Here is a 20,194-nt window from a genome sequence, read left to right on the forward strand (position 1 = left end):
GCTTTGTGCACGCACAGTCACCAGTTTGTGGAAAGTAGCTTATGGGGTTTTGGATGATGCTCGTGATGAGTGTGACTTCAGTGTTATTACCAAGTGATATTTTAGAATGTGCATTGGTAGCTTCTCCCCACTTTGGCAGACTGGAAAGTGGGGTGAAATGAAAATTTCAACTCCTGGCTACCTCGCCCAACTGCCTGTTGTTCCTGTCAGCATTTTCTTCCAAAGGAAGTTTTAAAAATTGTGTCTCTCTGCTGAGTATTTTTGGCATGAATTTTTAAATTTATTTTCTGATAGAAGTCATATGAAACTGGCAATATTCAACAGATTACACGTCCCCTTTTCCCAAATATAGCACTCCAACCATCAACCAAAGGTCAAGTGCTGACTGCCATTACTGGGTTGACTGAAAAGAAGTGTTTGACCTTTGGTGTCTATATCCGATGGTGTTTCTCTTGCCTGTTTTTCATCAATATCTTGTACTTACTCAAGCTCTGTAAGTCCAGAACACTGTTCAAGTATCAAACAGAGGTTTCCCATAGTTTCAACATCTGTTTCACAATCTTCAAGTCTATAATGGAAAGGGCCAAATATAAGTGGAAATGAATTATTAAAAAGCAAAGCCGCACATAAAAGACTCTAAATTTCTGAAATAACTGGTAAGAACTCCTTATATGCTGGAATAAAATTAGTGTTTCCAACACTCTTTTATATTTCAAAAAGGTTCTGCAATTACATTATATTTTTATGATGAAACATTCATACCTAATTTTTTTTGGCACAGATATATCTTGTTTTCCATATTGTGTTTCAAATGACAATGCTGATTCTTGGAATTCGTTTACCCTTTGAAGTCTGGAGAAAGTGCAACAAAATAAATCATCTGACCATCACTCGCTGTAGTTTCATGCAGATAAACATTAATTTTGTACCTTTTTTGTCATAGATTGTCATTCATCTGAATGGGAAATCAGAATTCTGCACACTGCACGAATTTAAGCAAAAAGTCCTGAAAATTTTTGAATGTGATAAGTATGACTTCTTCCTTGTAAATCTAAATCTGACTTTGTTAGTGTTTCTCTATCTTAATTATAAAAATGGATATCAAAACAATGCAAACTCTCTCATTGAGGATTCTGGGTAACTCAAGATGGAGGACAGGAAAAAATCATGGCTGTAAGAGCTGCTCCTTTTTTGAGGTATTTTAGGTGTTGGAGATGATTTCCTCGAATTCCAGGAGTAGCAATGACTGATTTATATGCTGTTGCATTGTTTTGCAACTTTGGAGAAAAGATGTCAAAATAACAGCACTTTTAAAAGGGAGAAGGACAGTAGAGGGTGGTACATGTATGGAATGAGCTGCCAGAGGAAGTGGTGGAGGCTGGTACAATTACAACATTTGAAAGGCATCTGGATGGTTATATGAATAGGAAGGGTTTAGAGGGATATAGGCTAAGTGCTGGCAAATGGGAACAGAATAGGTTGGGATATCTGGTCGGCATGGTTGGACCAAAAGGTCTGTTTCTATGCTGTACATCTCTATGACTCTATGAATAGCGAGCAGGAAAAATGAGAAGGATAAATTTTGAGCACCAGGTAACGAACTGATACTTAACAGAACTCAACATGATCACATTGGAGAAAACAAATTGCAAGGAAACATAATTCAGTCTAAAACAGAAAAGGCATGTATTGTTTGAAGGTGACCTGAGGGACACAGTGCCTTTTACTTCTTCAATGTTTTTAAATTGAATAATACTATGAACCTGGGAAAACTGAGTGTAAACAAGTCAACTGGCAGCCAGATCAACACGCCTGGACTTATCTCTTCCCCTGGTGTGTCTGAAGACAGAGGTCAGGTTAATCCACTGAGAAGCCTACTTACCAGCTCCTTTTCCCATTAAAGTTATAACAATAACAGGGTGTCTGCAGGACACCCTGCCTGCTCGTACTCATTTAATAAACTCCCCACAAATCTGAGATTCTCATTGTTCTCATTTACTCTGCAACAAAACTGGCCCTAATGCTAATTATAAAAAAATGTTTGTCCAATCCTTTAGAACACAAAATGGCTGCTCCACCAATGTTGCTGCACTTCAGTGCAAAGTAGCTCACGTTGGGAAGTTCTTTGAGATATTTGGCAGTAAACTTAAATACTTCTTTAAAATGCTGATAATCCAAAGAAGAGTTAAATTACCTGCATTTCCCATGGAACTTAATTAATCCTTTTCCACTCTTCCCCAGACTAAAATAGGAATGAAAAGATAGATGAAGTCCATTTAACATCAAACTAATACTGTTAAACAGTGTATTATTCTAAATCTTTCCTCCTACAAGATTACCATCACCCTCACTCGGATAAATTTCCCAGATGTCACCGGGTCAACTCCCTAACCAACAGCATATTGCAAGTATCTACAATGTACACACTGTCGTCACCATTATAAGTTATCCCTTCTAAAACTTCTCCAGAGTTATAAGGGATAACCAAAAACAAAATTAAATAAATAAACATGTGATTGTGAGAGCAGACTGCAGTCTTCAGCAATCTGGGTTTTAAAATGGCAGGGTGGTCACAATTTGGATAAGGACATAACCTGACTTAGTTTTAAGCAGGCAAGGGATTTTATTGAAATGGTTTTGCTGACCTGTGCATTTCAAACCACTTTGGTAGTGGGGACTTGACCACAGCTGTTCAAAGGTATAAACCTGCCCAACATTGCTATAACCAGAACCTTTTACTAACTCTCTGAAGTAACATTAGTAAATATTGTACATCATGTAAATATTGGAGGCTCGACTCCCACTCATTCCATGAGATGAAAATTATCTTCTGAACCATTTCGATACAGTGTAGCTGTGATGGTAAACTTCATTCATTCTGATGACAAAACAAAGTGAGTGTTCTGTATACTAAACAATTGTTATTTACAACCTATCAAGCTACCTGAAAAGGAAAGGCCATTTACATAATGAAATAGCCTTTGCTGAGATACTGGGAATATTCACTGGGATTTTCCCCAATCAGCTGATGGATGATAAATGGAAATCTTGTTTACCCAGGATTTCCAACAATCTTCCACCAGTAGTACAGCAACCAATCAGGACGGGCACCTGCCAATCCACAATTGCCTTCCTCCCTTCCTCTCAGGCTTCCCCTAGAAATGTCTAATCTAAGTCACTAACTCGAAATGTATTGATCCCCTCGGTTATTCTCTTTATAATGTACATAGATTAAAACCTATTGTGGCTGTAGACTTTTTTTAATACAAGGGGAACAGGGATTCCGTATGTGAAAAAAAGTTCTAATTTGTATTTCAAATCTGGCGGTGACTTTTTTTACCTTGGCACTGGAGGGCAATTTGATGTGTGCTGGTTAGGAAGGTAATTAGGTGGTTAAGTAAAGAGCAAGGGCTCAGGGAAAACAACAGGGACACCAGCTTCTTGCATCTTGGAATACACAGGCACCTCGATTATCGGAACAGCATGGGCGGGGAGTATTTTGTCGGATAATCGAATGCCAGATAACACAGTTTACCCAAGCATCGGAACCCTGCGATCTTGTCTGGATAATCCGAAATTCGGATAATCGAATGCCGGATAATCGAGGTTCCTCTGTAACCCTCAGAAAGAAGGCAGTCTTTATCTGGGTGAGATGATTGCACATGGTCCATGGGCCAAGTAGCCTTCGCTCCATCAGCATTCTTTTTGTTCCTTTACGTGTTTAAGTTAACATGTTTTTTGAAGTTCCTCTTTGAGAACATCTTACTGCTGCTTAACAATTGTAGCTTCATCACCAGACAATGGAGTTGTCCTACACAACCTACACAGACACTGAAGTTGGAAAATACAGATTTGTTTTCTGAGTGAATTGAAATCAAATGCCAGCCTTTTAAAAAAACGTGCACCACTCACCTCACTTCCACCTCCGTTATGTTTCTGACATGGTTCAGACACCCAGCCAAGCTCAGAACCCCAGCCAATGAGATGAAATTATTGCTGATGCTGCAGAGAACATTGAATATTACTTTGGACGTCGGGGGTTCATGTTGTAGATGTACTTGCTATGGTTACCAACCAGTTTAAACCATCAATGGTACTAAGTATAAATCCCTTCACACACATTTTAATCCAGTTGTTTTAAAACTGAAAGTCAATTCATCCCAAGGAGGCCAAAATCTTGGAACTTATACTGAAAGAATAAAGGCTGAGAGATAAATTTACTGTTTGATCTCCTCTTCCCTCTTCTCTAATCACAGACCTTGCTATAAACAATTGTTTGTAATCCAATTTATTTTGCAACCTCTCTCTGGTGCCAATATAGGCCTCCATTGGTCATCAATTTCCCCTTGATAGACCAAGTGATGCAGGTTAAGGAAGTTATCAGAGGTTTGTTTGCTAATTAAAGATTTAATCGCCTATTATCTAGGATGAAGGTCTTTGCAGCCATTCAGCTGGCATGGAAAGAGGTACGTCAGAGATTTTGCTTTCCACCAAGCTGGTCTGTTGCAGTGATCTCATTCTTGTATTTTCAACTCTTTCAGATATAATGGTTGTAGCTGCAATGCAAACATATTCCAGGATTGTGTCCATTCAGAAGAACATTAAAACGTTTAGGCTGCAAACCAGTGTATTCCAGCTCGAAGGTGGTGCTTTCATGTTAGCTCAATTTGTAGACAATGTGAAAGGAGATAAACCCTTTGTGATTGTGTTAGAAGACAATATGAAGATAAAAGTTATATTTTATGGACCCCTGCTAACGGGAATTTATTTCACAACCCTCATCAATGGCAACCCATAAACAGATTTGGACACGCCAGTGTTGGACTGGGGTGTATAAAGTTACAAATCACACAACACCAGGTTATAGTCCAACAGGTTTATTTGGAAGCCCTAGCTTTTAGAGCGCTGCTCCTTCATCAGGTGGTTGTGGTTCTCCACTACCACCTGATGAAGGAGCAGCGCTCTGAAAGCTAGGGCTTCCAAATAAACCTGTTGGACTACAACCTGGTGTTGTGTGATTTTTAACTTTGTAAACCCACAAACTGTACATTGTAAAGCAAATACCCATTACTAGATCCATGTTATTTCCTGTTCCTGGGACATGGAAGCAAATGTTCTCAAATACATGGATAAAGCAACATAAAATGCAACTTTCAGAAACACACATAGTGTTTTACTATGTTTCATTAGTAAAACATAGTGAAATCTAGCCTTTATACTTGTGCCAGGAGTACTTATATATCCCAACTCATGCCTTGCTTAGATTTTGACTGCAGCTGAATCCATGTATTCTATAAAACATATCACTGGAAATCTAAATAAAATGCCACTGAATGGAAGTAGCAGTTTCTGTTTTCTCTCACATGGACATCAATAAGATTTTCACATGATCTTACTTGATTAGTCTTGAAACCTGCAGCTTTGGTAAGAGCTTGACAAACATTTCAATTCCTCCATCTCCAAGTGCATTATTTGATAAGCTGCAAACAGAAATTAGTAGTGAGCAGAGAATGTAGAAGTTTAGTGAAGTACACTATAGAGGCCTTTCAACCAGTCCAGTGAGTCTCACTCCCCAGCTTACACTGTCAAAATCATACAGCATGGAAACAGACCCTTCAGTCCAAACATTCCACACCAACCATGTTCCCAAACTAAACTAGTCTCACTTGCCTGCGTTTGGCCCATATTCCTCCAAACCTTTCCTATTCATGTACTGATCCAAATGTCTTTTAAATGTTGTAACTGTACCTGCATCTACCACTCCCTCTGCAAGTTCATTCTACACATAAACCACACTGTGTGTAAAAAATTTGCCTCTCATATCCCTTTTAAAACTTTCTCCTCTCACCTTAAAAACAGTTTGGAATTCCCTCCCCCCCAGGGAAAAAAAACTTTCACATCTACCTGTAATTTCTTCTCCCAAGTGTGAGTACCTCAGGTAATGGAGGCTGATGTTCACTGTCATTTCAAGAGTAGAAACCAGCATGGAGAATCAGGCTATTGAATCTGTGCTAGCCCACACCTGTGATACACAAACTCTGACTGCCACTTCACACAGGTTCGGGAATGTGCCTCATCTTGAGCAAACCACCACATGGGCATGAGCATGAAGCCAAGTCTTCTCCAAGTGTCAGCCACAAAATGGAGACTGGGCAAATGAAAATTCTTACAGCAGCGAGCTCCACACAAATGATGGCTTCCGTTCCAACCCAGAGCAGGAATTGTTTATAGGGAAGATAAGTGGACAAGGTCAATTAGCAAACACTCTTGTTAGCCTAAGGGTCATGCCAAGATGATTATAATTTTCGGATATCACATAATTGCCCCAAACAAGCAAGAGTAAGCTGCAGAGCGGACACCTGTCAGGTGGCCTAAGGCCCCTGTATGGTGCCCAAGAAAGTGGCCTCACAAAGAAAATGATTTGATTATGTGGAAGGCCTCTTTCTCATTCTCCAAATAGAAATGTTTTCACAGTTCAACTTGAGGCTCCCCATCTCCCAGATTAAAAGGCATCTGGCTGAGTATATGAATCAGAAGGGTTTTAGAGGGATATAGACCAAATGCTGGCAAATGGGACTAGATTAATTTAAGATATCTGGTTGGCATGGATAAATTGGACCAAAGGGTTGTTTCCGTGCTGTACATCACGATGACTCAATGACTATGACTGTTGTGGCAAAAGTGACATTGCACAATATTAAGGTCTTGCATTTCCATAAGTGTTAATGGTTTTATAATACATCTGTTTATTTCAGTCTGTGTGAAGCGTAAATGTAACTGTGCCAGAACGGTATCTAACATCATGTCCCTAGAGGATGGATTAATGTCTATGTTGAGAACCTACTGCAGCATGTGGAAGCATTAAGAACAAGGCATATACAGGGCAATGGGATCTGCTGGCATGGGTTATTACACTAGCAACTTAAAATAAAGTACAATTTTTATCTTTGTGATCAAATGTGGTTGAGCTGTTGTGATGTAAAAGCATTTATTGCAACTTGAAGGAGCAATATTGCATAAGGATTGATAACATTATTTCGACACATGAAGCTGCAAAGACAACTAACAAAAGGGAACAAAAACAATCTTATTAAAACGGTGAATAAAAATCTTTTGCCATCACTCACTCCAGCTCTGCTAGATCATTGCAGTTCTCTAGTGAACAGCCCAATTCTTCCAAATGCTTCAGTTGAAAGCAACAGTTGGTCAGACTGAAAAAAAGAGTTCAAGATAAGATTATTTAAATGGATCAGCACAGGAAGGACAATGATTACTCAATGGTTTGCAGATCTGAGCAACTCAGTGCAAGGGTCTGTTACCTAGGAATACTTTCTGATGCTCAGGCATGCAAAGTGTGAATGGTGATACGACACAATGCACCTTGACGCACAACTGTTTGGATTTGTGAGGGGAAAGCTACACTCCATTCTCGATTTGACATTGTCTCACTTGTTGGAATGCCTGGCCTCAAGCTTTCTTTGGGGAATCCAAATTTTACTAATTGAAGATTCCTCAAATTAATTTTAGTTGCAGGCATCCCATCTACTAAGAAAAGAATTGGGAATCTACGACCTGAAAGATGTGTTTGATTTGTTATGTTGTATGAACACTATATGGTGTGCTACATATGACAAATTATGAAGGTTTTTCATACCCCTTTAATGCTTTTATGGTTTTAAGTACTACCTTTTGAATGCAGTGACGTGGAGCAGAATGTAGAACATTTATTGTGTTGCCTGCATTAAAACTGTAATGTGAAGTGCTGTGGGGAATCCTGAGAATAGAAGCAAGCGTCGTTGGACACTTATCTATGCTTCTTTTTTTCTGAGGCATTCATTGATATCTTCAAGTGAATTACCTTAGTTTCTTCAGTGGCGCAGGCATGATCTTTGAATCTCCAGTGCCACTCAATTTAAACACCATCGGCTGGGGATTCAGTTCATCTCTGTAAAAAACACAAATGGACTGTCCAGTCATTGTAACATTAGCCCTTTTTTATATTTGAAAAGACTTAGCATAGAATGGCTATTATTAATAGCAATAAATCCCAACTCAAAAGCGACAAAGTAATGTTGGGATTTGATATTAGACCTAATCGTTTTACTGCACTTGGACTTTTATAGATTAGTTTTTCCTACTTGGAATGGAAAGAAAGGCTGAAACCATTCCACTCACTAACTGGGAAAGCACAACGTCTGAGTTTCCAACAGAATTCTGCCAGATTGGTCATTGTCAATAGTGGAAATAGCATTCAAGAGTCATACAGCATGGAAACAGTCCCTTTGTTCCAACTCGTCCATGCCAACTAGATATCCTAAATCAATCTAGATCATTTGCCAGCATTTGGCCCATATCTCTCTAAACCCTTCCTATTCGTGTACCCATCCAGATGCCTTTTAAATGTTGGAATTGTACCAGCCCCCTACCACTTCACATGTATATCCAGGATTTTGGGTTCAAAGACTGCATACCACACCCTTCACCTCCCACCACTACGCCCCCGTTCCCGCCACCACAAGCCTAAGGAAATTCCCAGTGAATTTATTTTCCAAATCAGGAAACTTGCCAGCTTCCAAATCTTCACCCAATGAATTCATCACTGTTTTGTCAGAAAATTGTTATATTGCAAGCATCAAACTGTCCATTGATTGTTCAAATGTAACCTTAAACAACTTGAATTCAAACATAAGATTTTGTGAGTTCTAGTGCAGTTAACAATTTAGACCATGTTTAATTTGTTGAACTGAACTATAATGAGACAAAATGAAATGAAACCAAACTGAACCATCAAACTAAAACAATTAGTCATCACAAAACAGTAAGTTATTTGGAAAGGTAACTTAACAATGAATCATTAAAGTTACCAGTCTGTGGCTTTCATGGAAAATTAGACCAAATCAGTGAATTTGAATGCCAAATATCAGGAAATACCAATGCAATCCTGTCAAACAGGAAGAAGTTTGTTTCCGTCAATCAGCAGAAGCTGACAGAAAACAGATCCTAAAACAGCAGTATAATTCTCAGAAAATCCAAATTTCCACTGCCAAATATCAGTGACCTGAAAGCAAAAGTTCAGGGGTTGAGATTCTGGAATACCCTGTTCTGAGAAAGGGGTTAGTTGGCTGAACAGCTGGTTTGTGATGCACATTGATGCCAACTGCATGGGTTCAATTCCCACTCCAGCTGAGGTTACCATGAAGGACTCTCCTTCTCAACTTTGACCCTCATCTGAGGAAAGGTGACCCTCAGGTTAAAGCACCACCAGTCATCTCTCCCAAATGGGGATGCAGCCATATTAGGACCAGGGTAACATTATCTTTTAACATTCAGGAGAAGAGTTTGAAGAAGATTGATTTAAATGAGTTTTGTTTTGTACAGAATTTCTCACCTCACTTCAGTGTCCTTGTTTTGTTCTGAAAATTTAAGAAACACTGTCTGGTCATGTTTCAGGCTGTAGAAAGGAAAATACAAATACAACAGTGAAGTTAAATGCTCTTATACATGTAGTTCACCTTCAATCACGAAGGTCCATGAAACCAATACTCTTGTCAAAATAAGCCAATAATTACAGTGGTGGCACATCCTACTCATATGGCTCCTCCTTCATATGGCTTTAATCTTAATACTACAGTTTTGTTAAAGAGTGCAATGTTCAGATAGATAATTTGGAGGAGTAGCATGAGTCTTATCATAGCGAAAAACAAAGTTTGGTGCTTGGCTGTATGACTGAGATTAGGTCATCCCATAGAGTTAATAATTGTGTGTTCTTAACAACTAACAAATTCAATAAGCAATGGTCCAGCAGGCTAGTAAACTCAATGATATAACATGCAGCCACCCAGGCCAAAAACAAAATACAAAGTTCCATTAGCTAATTTATGAACATAGGAATTGTTGGATGTGGGAGATTAGAAATGTTGTTTTTGCAGTTGGGGGAGGGGGTGTAGTGGGGGGAAGGGAAGGGGAACATTATACAAATGGTCGCGGAATTCTTGTAGCATGTAGCATACTTAAGGCTAAGACTTTAATGAATATAGAGGGTCTTTTAAAGAAAACAGTTTTAAGCTAGGGAATAACTTTAAAGTGTTGTAGTTGACCACAAAAAGAAGCAGCAGGGGCATTTCACAATAAAGCTTATAGTATGATAAGAGAAACTGGATAAAAGAACAAGCTGTAACAAACAAGGAACAAAAAATGCAGACAAGGACAGCAGGATGGCCAGATAAGAAAATAACTAACAAGTGAGGTAATCGGCTTATGATAGGATGGAAAAAGGGAGGCGTGATTCCGCAACTTGTAAACTGAATAAGAAAGCTAACAGGCTCTGTTTTGGCGCGCATTTCTGCTTGATTGCAGAAGCGTCCGGTACTTGCAAGACTGTAATAGATTGTTCTTGTTTCCAAGGCTTTGTCTCAGGCTGTTTTATGAGTGAGTTCTGTTTCTCACATTAGACAACTTAAATACAAGGCTAATCAAGTTCACTTTGTACCCTCTTGGTCGTACCATGCAATGGTAATGGAATTGTTGATAACTCACAGCAATCAGTCTCTAACAATGGATCTACTCCAAGCCAGACATGAGGTGAGGAAAACACTTCATGTGGAAACCTATGGATAGCACAGGTTCAAAATCGCGTCTGGCTCCCAAACATGCTACACCTGGACATCTTGTCTTAAATTACTCTTGCAATTTATTTCCAAAGTTAAAGAACACACAACACCCAACAGGTTTATTTGGAAGCATTAGCTTTTGGAGCGCTGCTCCTTCATCAGGTGGTTGTGGAGCATAAGATCGTAAGACACAGAATTTATAGCAGAAGTTTACAGTGTGAGGTCACTGATATTATATATTGAAAAAGACCTGGATTGTTTATTAAATCTCTCATCTTTTAGAATGACCACATTGGTTTCAGTTCTTTCATTTTTATCCCAGAATCTTTTTGAAGTTACATTCTCAAGTGAACTTTAACAATAGGTGCCATGTTCACCCAGATAATGCATTGAAGGTGTGAGGTGTCCTGTGTGAGGCTGTCTGTGCCTCAATGTTCAGACTGATTCTTTTTGTAAAAAAGGGGATTTACAGAATCTTACATAGATTCATGCAATTTTTGAGCAAAATAAAATGTAATTCTGCAAGTACAAATTCACCCCACAAACTTATATATATATATATGTGTGTGTGTGTGTGTGGCCGGGGGGGGGGGGGGGGGGGGGGGTTGTTGTTCACAACCATTATCAGTGAGGATGAGCACCCCGTCAACACCTTCCCCACACCTCCACTGCTCATCTTTAAACAACCACCAAACCTCAAACAGATCATTATTCGTAGCAAACTGCCCAGTTTTCAGGACAACACCATACAACCCTGTCACGACAGATGCTGCAAGACGTGTCAGAGTGTGAACATGGATACCACCATTACATGTGGGGATACCTTCCACCAAGAATGTGGCAGGTACTCATGCGACTCAGCCAATGTTGTCTATCTCATACGCTGCAGGCAAGGATGCCCTGAAGTATGGTACATTAGTGAGACCGACCAGAGGCTACGGCAACAGATAAATGGACACCGCACAACAATCAACACACAGGAGTGTCCCCTCCCAGTCGGAAACACTTCAGCGGTCTGGGACATTCAACTCGGACCTTCGGGTGACCGTCCTCCAAAGAGGATTTCGGGGCAGGCAACAACGCAGAGTGGCAGAGCAGAGGTTGATAGCCAAGTTCGGTACCCATGGGGATGGCCTCAACTGGAACCTTGGGTTCATGTCACACTATAGGTGACCACACACACACACACACACACAAGCTCTCTTTCATATGCTCAAACATACACACCCACACTCTCTCACAGACTTAGACCACTCTACTTACACACACACACACACACACACACACACACACACACACACACACACACACACACACACACACACACACACACACACACACACACACACACACACACACACACACACACACACACACACACACACAACACACACGGTGAATTTCAATGCATTATCCAGGCCAACATGGCACCTATTGTTAAGGTCCACTTTAGAATGTAACCTTAAAAAAATGCTCTGGGATTTACATTTGAAAGAACTAAAACCAACATGGTCATTCTAAAAGATGAGAGACTTAAACAATCCAGGTCTTTTTCATATTATAATTTCATACTGTAAACTTTTGCTATAAATTCTGTGTCTTATGATCTTATACTCCACTACCACCTGAAGGAGCAGCGCTCCGAAAGCTAGTGCTTCCAGTTAAACCTGTGGGACTATAACCTGGTGTTATGTGATTTTTAACTTTGTACACCCCAGTCCAACATCAGCACCTCCAAATCATGAATTTATTTCCAAATGACATTTTCTGAAATGTATCTCCAGAAAATGAAAGCTTCCAGCATGACTGTTCCCTGAAGTGTTTCCAGCAAATAATTTAACATGTGCTCTCCCTACAAGCACAGGCCATGCCCTGGTGTTCTGGTTAAGATACAATAGTTTGACGTGATCTACCCATAATCTACTTTCTTTAATATCCTTAAAGTAGCATTAAATATGATAGACTGTCATGGCAATTGACTTGGCAACAAAAACTTCCAGCTCGGCGAACAGAACCACAACAACGAGCACCCGAGCTACAAATCTTCACCCAAACATTGAATACTTACGGGCGAGAGACGTTGAGACAAGCCAGAAAATGGGAATCCTGCGCTAACCGACTAAGCGCCACATACGAACAACTCCGGTTCCTACACGAATGCCGAAAGAATCGAATCCTTCCACCAAGTGTCAGATACAGACCGCCAGTCAACAACCCACAAGCCAGAGACACAGCCAGACAGAACGGATTCAGGATGATCCAGGTAATGATCACAGACGTGCACAACCGACTCCATAGATACAGACATGAAATTGCGCGCCAAAAGTCGTTAATTTCAAAAACCACGAATCAGGAATGGACCCGGACCATAGAACAGGCTGTCACCATAGGACAGAACAGGACAACACACCGCAAAAAAACGGCACTAAAAGAAAAAATGGCCAAACTAACACACAACAAAAAGGACACTACAACACACACCTGGGTTTAAAACCTCTCCCACAGACAGCTCACAGACACGGAAAGAACAATACTGGCCAAGGGACTCAACTACAACCACAGGGCCTCCAGACAGCAGACTTCCTAGCAGCACTAGAATGCACACTCAGGAACAATGGACTGACAGAAGAGACACAACAAACAGTGAGACAAACTGTTGTACCTGTGATAACAAGGAAAAGACAAACACATAACCTCAACACCAAGGAGAGGGAAGCACTGAAATCACTAAGAAACGATAAGAACATAATCATACTACCAGCAGATAAAGGCAGAATGACGGTCATCCTAGATAAATCTGATTACATCCAAAAAGCACAACAACTACTTGCAGATATCAACACCTACCAAATGAAGGAATTTGACCCCACACCACAACTCACCAATAGGATAAATAACACACTAAGGAATCTACAAAAAAACAGACCTACAAAGAATGAAACCGGAAAGCAACAACACCCCCAGATTCTATGGATTACCTAAAGTACACAAACCAGACATCCCACTCAGACCCATAGTATCACTACCAGGGACACCATCATACAAACTGGCCAAAGAACTACAACAGAAACTGAAACACCTGGTCAGTGGATCCAAACACTCTATACAATCAACACAGGAATTCTTGGACATCATCAGAAATATACACATAGACAAAGAAGAAACCATGATATCATTCGACGTGACGGCACTGTTCACTTCGATTGAGAAAACCCTAGCCAGAGAAACAATAGCCAACCTACTGGACATACAGAACAGAAAACAGGACGCTGAACCTATCAACAAAGACGGCATACTTAAACTACTGGACTTGTGCCTCACAACACAATTCACATTCAACAACCAGATATACGAACAAATCAACGGAACACCCATGGGATCACCAATCTCGGGACTCATAGCAGAGGCAGTTATGCAAAGGTTAGAACAAACAGTCCTACCACAAATTCAACCCAAACTCTGGGTCAGATATGTCGATGACACGTTTGTAATCATTAAAAACACGGAAATAGAAAAAACACACCGGACCATCAATGCCACACTCACAGGAATCCGATTCACGAGAGAAGAAGAAAAGGATAGCCAACTCCCATTCCTAGACGTGATGGTACAGAGAACACCGAACGGAGAATTCACTACAAGGGTATACAGGGAAGCCACACACACAGACCAAGTCCTAAACTATGAAAGTAACCACCCCAACACACACAAACGAAGCTGCATCAGGACACTATTCAAAAGGGCCACAACACACTGCAGTACACCAGAACTGCAAAAAGAAGAAGAGGAACACCTATACAAGGTATTCGCCAAAAACAGATACCCGCGCAACTTCATCAACAGATGCCTAAGAGAAAGACCACGGAACGAGGACATACCACAACCAAAAGGACTAGCCACACTACCATACATCAGGAGCATCTCAGAACTGACAGCCAGACTACTGCGACCCCTAGGACTCATAATGGCACACAAACCAACAGCCACGCTCAGACAACAACTCACCAGAACGAAGGACCCGATACCCAACATGAGCAAAACTAATGTAGTGTACAAAATCCCATGCAAGGACTGCACAAAACACTATATAGGACAAACAGGAAGACAGCTAACAATCCGCATACATGAACATCAACTAGCCACGAAACGACACAACCAGCTATCCTTAGTGGCCACACACGCAGACAACAAGCAACATGTATTCGACTGGGACAACACTACTATCATAGGGCAAGCCAAACAGAGAACAGCCAGGGAATTCCTAGAGGCATGGCATTCATCCACAAACTCCATCAACAAACACATCGACCTGGACCCAATATACCAACCACTACAGCGGACAGCTGAAACTGACAACCGGAAGCAGCAGGGACAGACCACTATAAACACCGGAGGAAACATCAAAGAAGCGCTTCGCAGGAGGCTCCCAAGCACTGATGATGTCGCCTAGCCAGGGGACGAAACATTTGCAACAAAACTTCCAGCTCGGCGAACAGAACCACAACAGAATCTTATTCCTTAATATGTTACAATGAAAATGGCAGTGCTTACTAACTTTCAGTGCCACCTCCACTATATCAAGTATCATAACCTCCAGTCCTTGAGATGCTCCCAGAGATTCACAAACTACATACCAGGAGCACGCTAGAACATACTGAGAGGAAACAATCTCCGTGATGGGATGGTCCCATTGTCCTGGGTCATTCTGAGGAATGGGCAGTGGGCAGCATTGCTATAAGTAGCAGTGCGTCCTGCACAAATCATCCCAATCAATGGAGGTGGGGCAGGGAAATTAGATTAAGGGAATAAAGTAAAGAAGGAAGAACAGGGCACTGTCAACATTGCCAGAGCAGTGGCCACAATAGGCCTTTGAGCACTTTTCTCCATAAATATTTAAACAGCTCCCAATAGTTCATAATTACAAAAGGAAATCTTGGAATACACCAGCATTTATCATCCAACTCTAGTTGTCCTGAGAAGGTAATAATGGGTCTTCTGCTTGCTAGTGCCTTGTAGTGGGTCAGTGCAGGGTTTCCAGGTTTCTCCACAGAGTCCTCAAGAGATAATCACCGTGGTGTTGGATTGAAGCCGTATGTAGTTTAGGTGGGGCAGGAATGGCAGTTTTGCTTCCCTAAAGGATATTTGCGAACCAGTTTGGGGTTGACCATAATCCAAGAGATATGTCGTCATGCACTGAGATCAGTATTTTAGTTCCAGAAGTTTTACACAGTTTAATTGTCATGGTGAGATCTGAGTTTATGCTCTCTGGATTAGCACAGAAAAAAGAAGCAGAACTTTGCCATTCCTTTCTTTGGGAGCAACTTTACACCCTTTCTGGTGTGAAAACTCACTTCTCTACTGGCTTCCATGACCAATTCTCAGCATGGTCGATGGGGACAGATGGTTCAGATGTTTCACTTACAGGTGATACTGATCCATATGAGAGGGCTGGGTAGGAAGTGCCCAAGTATATAAGAAGGATATTGTTTATCTAAATTCCAGATCACAATTTTGAAAATATCTTAAAACAAAACAAAGAGATCTTAACAAACTTCGCATTTCCATTTGGAGATATACTAATAGAGTACAAGCCTTCTAAGTGGTACCCTCAGGATGAAACTTTCTTCAGATGGAGGGCATATTCTGGAGACAACTGATTTATCCTTCTCCATTCTGTAATGGCCGTCTGACTGAACGGGATATCGTCCTTATCAATGTCAGATTGAAAGGCCACAATGACTGAGCTTCACTTTGTGAATTACACCCATACCTTACTAACCCCTTTGGCAAAGGCTTTAATTTGTTTTTGTTTACCTCACTTCGACCGCAGACATCCAGGGGCATTTCTTCAGTACTGAGGCCAAGCAAAGAACCCCATCTTCTGAGATGCTGTTGTTGCTGAGGCTGAGAAAAAGAATTATTAGAAAGCTCGCAGGAACACAAACAGCAGATACACAAACACATTGTATTTCTCAGGATCTATCGCTGAGTATAGCAAATTCTAGTTGAATTACAGCAAACCATGGTCAGCATTCCTCTATGTTAATGTACATTGGGCACCTAAACCACCTAGACTGAATGGGAATGACAACGTTAAAGTTGAAACAGCATACTCTTACCTCATACTCTACTGCAGCTAACTGAACAATGCTCATGTACTAGTCCCCTCGCTGTCCTCTAGTAGGGACCACATTAGTACAATGTGGCACCAATAGTTTTTTTAATGTTTAGGACTGAATTTCAGATGGTTAAGGAGTCCCTTACTGATCAGTGTCTTTGAATTTACAACTATCCTGAAAAGAAACTGCAGCAGGTATCTCTGCAATTCAAGCTTGATGTACGATTCAATATCAAACAATAGGCTCACTGTTCCTGCAGAATACTCGGGGAGTTACTTGCATATCTAGCTGTTATTGAGGATCCAAAGACTTACTTAATCAGTTTGAGGATATGACAATCTTGGAGGATATCAACAAGTCTTCTTAGCCCATGGTCTTTCAGTTCATTGCCAGACAAGCTGAAGAGAAAACACAGGAAGGATTGAGACCCCTGCTAGCAAAGACATTCGAGCTAAGATTCTGCACTAGCTGCAACAGAATTAGAGGAAGTTCGGTGTCAAACCTGGGTGAAAGATTTTGGACAATAACAGCCAATTGAAGTCAGTAGCTTATCAATCAGCTGTGTCTTTACCTAGATCCATTTTCGTGGTAGAGGTCGACAAGTTTCAATGGATTTGATTCCCGGGTTTATCTCCACTTGTCACAGGGACACATCATTACTGAAAGGAAATGGCCATGTTACTGCAAAATGAGACCTACTGTTGCATATGAGACAGGGAGGGCCCAGTATAACCTGTGCGTGTGTGTGTGTGTGTGTGTGTGTGTGTGTGTGTGTGTGTGTGTGTGTGTGTGTGTGTGTGTGTGTGTAATCCTTCATGGTGCGCAACGGTGGGGATTCTGTGGGGTGCCCTCCATTGGAGTAACACCTGCCTGACCATCAGAAAAATCCAGGTCATGACATAGTCCCTATTCTCCACACAAACACAACACACCCACCTCCTCAAACAACGATCACCACCCCTATACCCACCAGACCCTCACTGATCAGCTGTGACACTCATTCATTTGGCCGATTCCCAGAGCAGGGATGTTGTTTCTACTTTAAGACATTGCAATGAAGTTATTGGACTTACTCCAGACAGCCCAGCAAGGGGCAACGCTGTAGGATTTCACCGAGGGCATGTACATGCTGTGCTGCTAATCTGCAGCTCACAAGGCTGGAAAAGAAAGATACCTGATAAAGACAAGGTGTTAGCAATTTAATGATCCAACTAACCTTTTATACACAGTTGCACTACCCTTTCCCTGCCATTACTACCCCACTTCCAAAGTCTTGAGGTTTCCCCATGTTTGAGCTGGTACTACTGTCACCTCTGAATCAGAATCATGTGAGTTCAAGGCCAGTCCAGAGCTCAGAGCACTTAATCTCAACCAGCGCTCCACTATAGTACTGTGGGAGTGATGGACTGCTGGGTGAGATGTCAAACCAAGGATACTCCAAACCCCTGATGAGGACACAAAAGATCCTACGGCACTATTCCAAAGAAGGACAGGGTATTCTTCCCACTATCCTGACAAATGTTGACCTTGTAACCCACATTATTGTAAAGCTGTTTGGGGGATCTTATTGTACACAAACTTAGTCCACCATTTCCTACATAACAACAGTTGGATAGACACTTAAAGTTACATTTCATTGGTGAGAAAGTGCTTTGACTCCTCAGGAGGTCATAAAAGGCACTATATTAATGCAAGTTTGCTCTTTGTCTAAAGAGTGGCCTCCCTCCGGTTGCCAGGTTCAGGTTGATAGTACGACAAACAGATTAAGGCCATAAATATTTTCCCTCATATTTCCCAATGCAGAGAACTGGTACATTATACAGTGAGGCCAAACAATCAATACAGAAACTAAAGAAACGCTGGGACCTAACATTCTGCACTAAACTAATTTTTTGTTACAGCTTGGCATCCCGCTGCATTTACTGTGCAATGATTGACAAGCAGGCTTGTGTATTTAACTGGGAAAACCACAAGGATCAGTGCTAGGTACACTACTTTGCGTCATTTATATCAATGATTTGGATGCGAGCATAAGAGGTATAGTTAGTAAGTTTGCAGATGACACCAAAATCGGAAGGGTAGCGGACAGCGAAGAGGGTTACCTCAGATTACAATAGGATCTGGACCAGATGGGCCAATGGGCTGAGAAGTGGCAGATGGAGTTTAATTCAGATAAATGCAAGGTGCTGCATTTTGGGAAAGCAAATCTTAGCAGGACTTATACACTTAATGGTAAGGTCCTAGGGAGTGTTGCTGAACAAAGAGACCTTGGAGTGCAGGTTCATAGCTCCTTGAATGTAGAGTCGCGGGAGATGGGATAGTGAAGAAGGCGTTTAGTATGCTTTCCTTTATTGGTCAGAGTATTGAGTACAGGGGTTGCGAGGTCATGTTAGTCCGCTGCTGGAAGATTGTGTGCAATTCTGGTTTCCCTCCTATCGGAAGGATGTTGTGAAACTTGAAAGGGTTCAGAAAAGATTTACAAGGATGTTGCCAGAGTGGGAGGATTTGAGCTAAATGGAGAGGTTGAATAGGCTGGGGCTGTTTTCCCTGTAGTGTTGGAGGGTGAAGGGGTGGCCTCGTAGAGGTTTATAAAATCATGAAGGGCATGGATAGGATAAATAGACAAGGTCTTTCCCCTGGGGTGGGAAGTCCAGAACTAGAGGGCATAGGTTTAGGGTGAGAGGGAAAAGATATAAAAGAGACGTAAGGGGCAACCTTTTCACGCAGGGGGTGGTGCATGTGTGGAATGAGCTGCCAGAGGAAGTGGTGGAGGCTGGTACAATTGCAACATTTAAAAGGCATCTGGATGGGTATATGAATAGGAGAGGCTTGGAGGGATATGGTCCAGGTGCTGGCAGGTGGGACTAGATTGGGTTGGGATATCTGGTCGGCATGGACAGGTTGGACTGAAGGGTCTGTTTCCATGCTGTACATCTCTATGACTCTATGTGTAGTCAGTGTATTGAGTTAACTTTATTTACACCTCTCCAAAACAAACAGATAAATGGAGGTCTTGTGGTATAGTGGTGGTGGGGGGGGGGGGGGGGAGGGAGGGAGGGGGGGAGAATCCCTGCTTCTGATTCAGAAACTCTGGGCTTAACCCCCAATCCTAATTTTTAATCTGCTCCTTAACTGCCTTTGAGATTCACACACATTTTATCTCTTGCTTCACCCCAAGTAATGTTAAATACGACAGAGGATTCATTGGTCAGCTGAATGAGCAGAGTAGGTGGCATTCTACAGGAGGTTTCCTTTGTCTTTGTAAGATCTGACACTGAAGGCCCAAACAGCTCAGCCATATTATGAAGCTGTGATGGATGTAGTTCAGCTCATGGGGCTGAATGTGATGAGAAATCCACTGAATGTCGACTAGGCCAGAGCGAGTTTTCTCACATGATTGTCCGAAATGTGCCTCATTCGCCCCCAGCGTCCCACTTTCCTTCTTGGCACAGACGGAAGTGATGG

At 41.5% G+C, this 20,194-nt stretch overlaps 1 protein-coding gene across 11 annotated transcripts in view; it reads right to left on the reverse strand.

Annotated features, from left to right (window-relative positions):
• Positions 1 to 20,194, reverse strand: part of nlrc5 (NLR family, CARD domain containing 5) — a 179,509-nt gene that overhangs the window by 81,578 nt on the left and 77,737 nt on the right. For 10 of the 11 annotated variants that reach the window (XR_015759976.1, XR_015759975.1, XR_015759977.1 and 7 more), the window contains 11 exons: positions 17,803 to 17,886; positions 17,044 to 17,127; positions 16,425 to 16,514; positions 9,389 to 9,451; positions 7,859 to 7,945; positions 7,128 to 7,211; positions 5,397 to 5,480; positions 3,913 to 4,002; positions 2,195 to 2,242; positions 763 to 852; positions 485 to 568 (listed from right to left, as the gene is read on the reverse strand). Coding sequence is in view for 8 of the 11 variants with exons in the window: in XM_043707157.2 (XP_043563092.2) it covers positions 485 to 568; positions 763 to 852; positions 2,195 to 2,242; positions 3,913 to 4,002; positions 5,397 to 5,480; positions 7,128 to 7,211; positions 7,859 to 7,945; positions 9,389 to 9,451; positions 16,425 to 16,514; positions 17,044 to 17,127; positions 17,803 to 17,886 (888 nt within the window). In the remaining 3 variants the exon portion in view is untranslated. The remainder of the gene's footprint in view (positions 1 to 484; positions 569 to 762; positions 853 to 2,194; positions 2,243 to 3,912; positions 4,003 to 5,396; positions 5,481 to 7,127; positions 7,212 to 7,858; positions 7,946 to 9,388; positions 9,452 to 16,424; positions 16,515 to 17,043; positions 17,128 to 17,802; positions 17,887 to 20,194) is intronic. The other variant, XM_043707153.2, reaches the window with a different exon arrangement.

Source organism: Chiloscyllium plagiosum, unplaced genomic scaffold (assembly GCF_037043375.1).
Source record: "Chiloscyllium plagiosum isolate Xiang-an unplaced genomic scaffold, Cpla_swu_hap1 HiC_scaffold_17, whole genome shotgun sequence".
NCBI lineage: Eukaryota > Metazoa > Chordata > Chondrichthyes > Orectolobiformes > Hemiscylliidae > Chiloscyllium > Chiloscyllium plagiosum.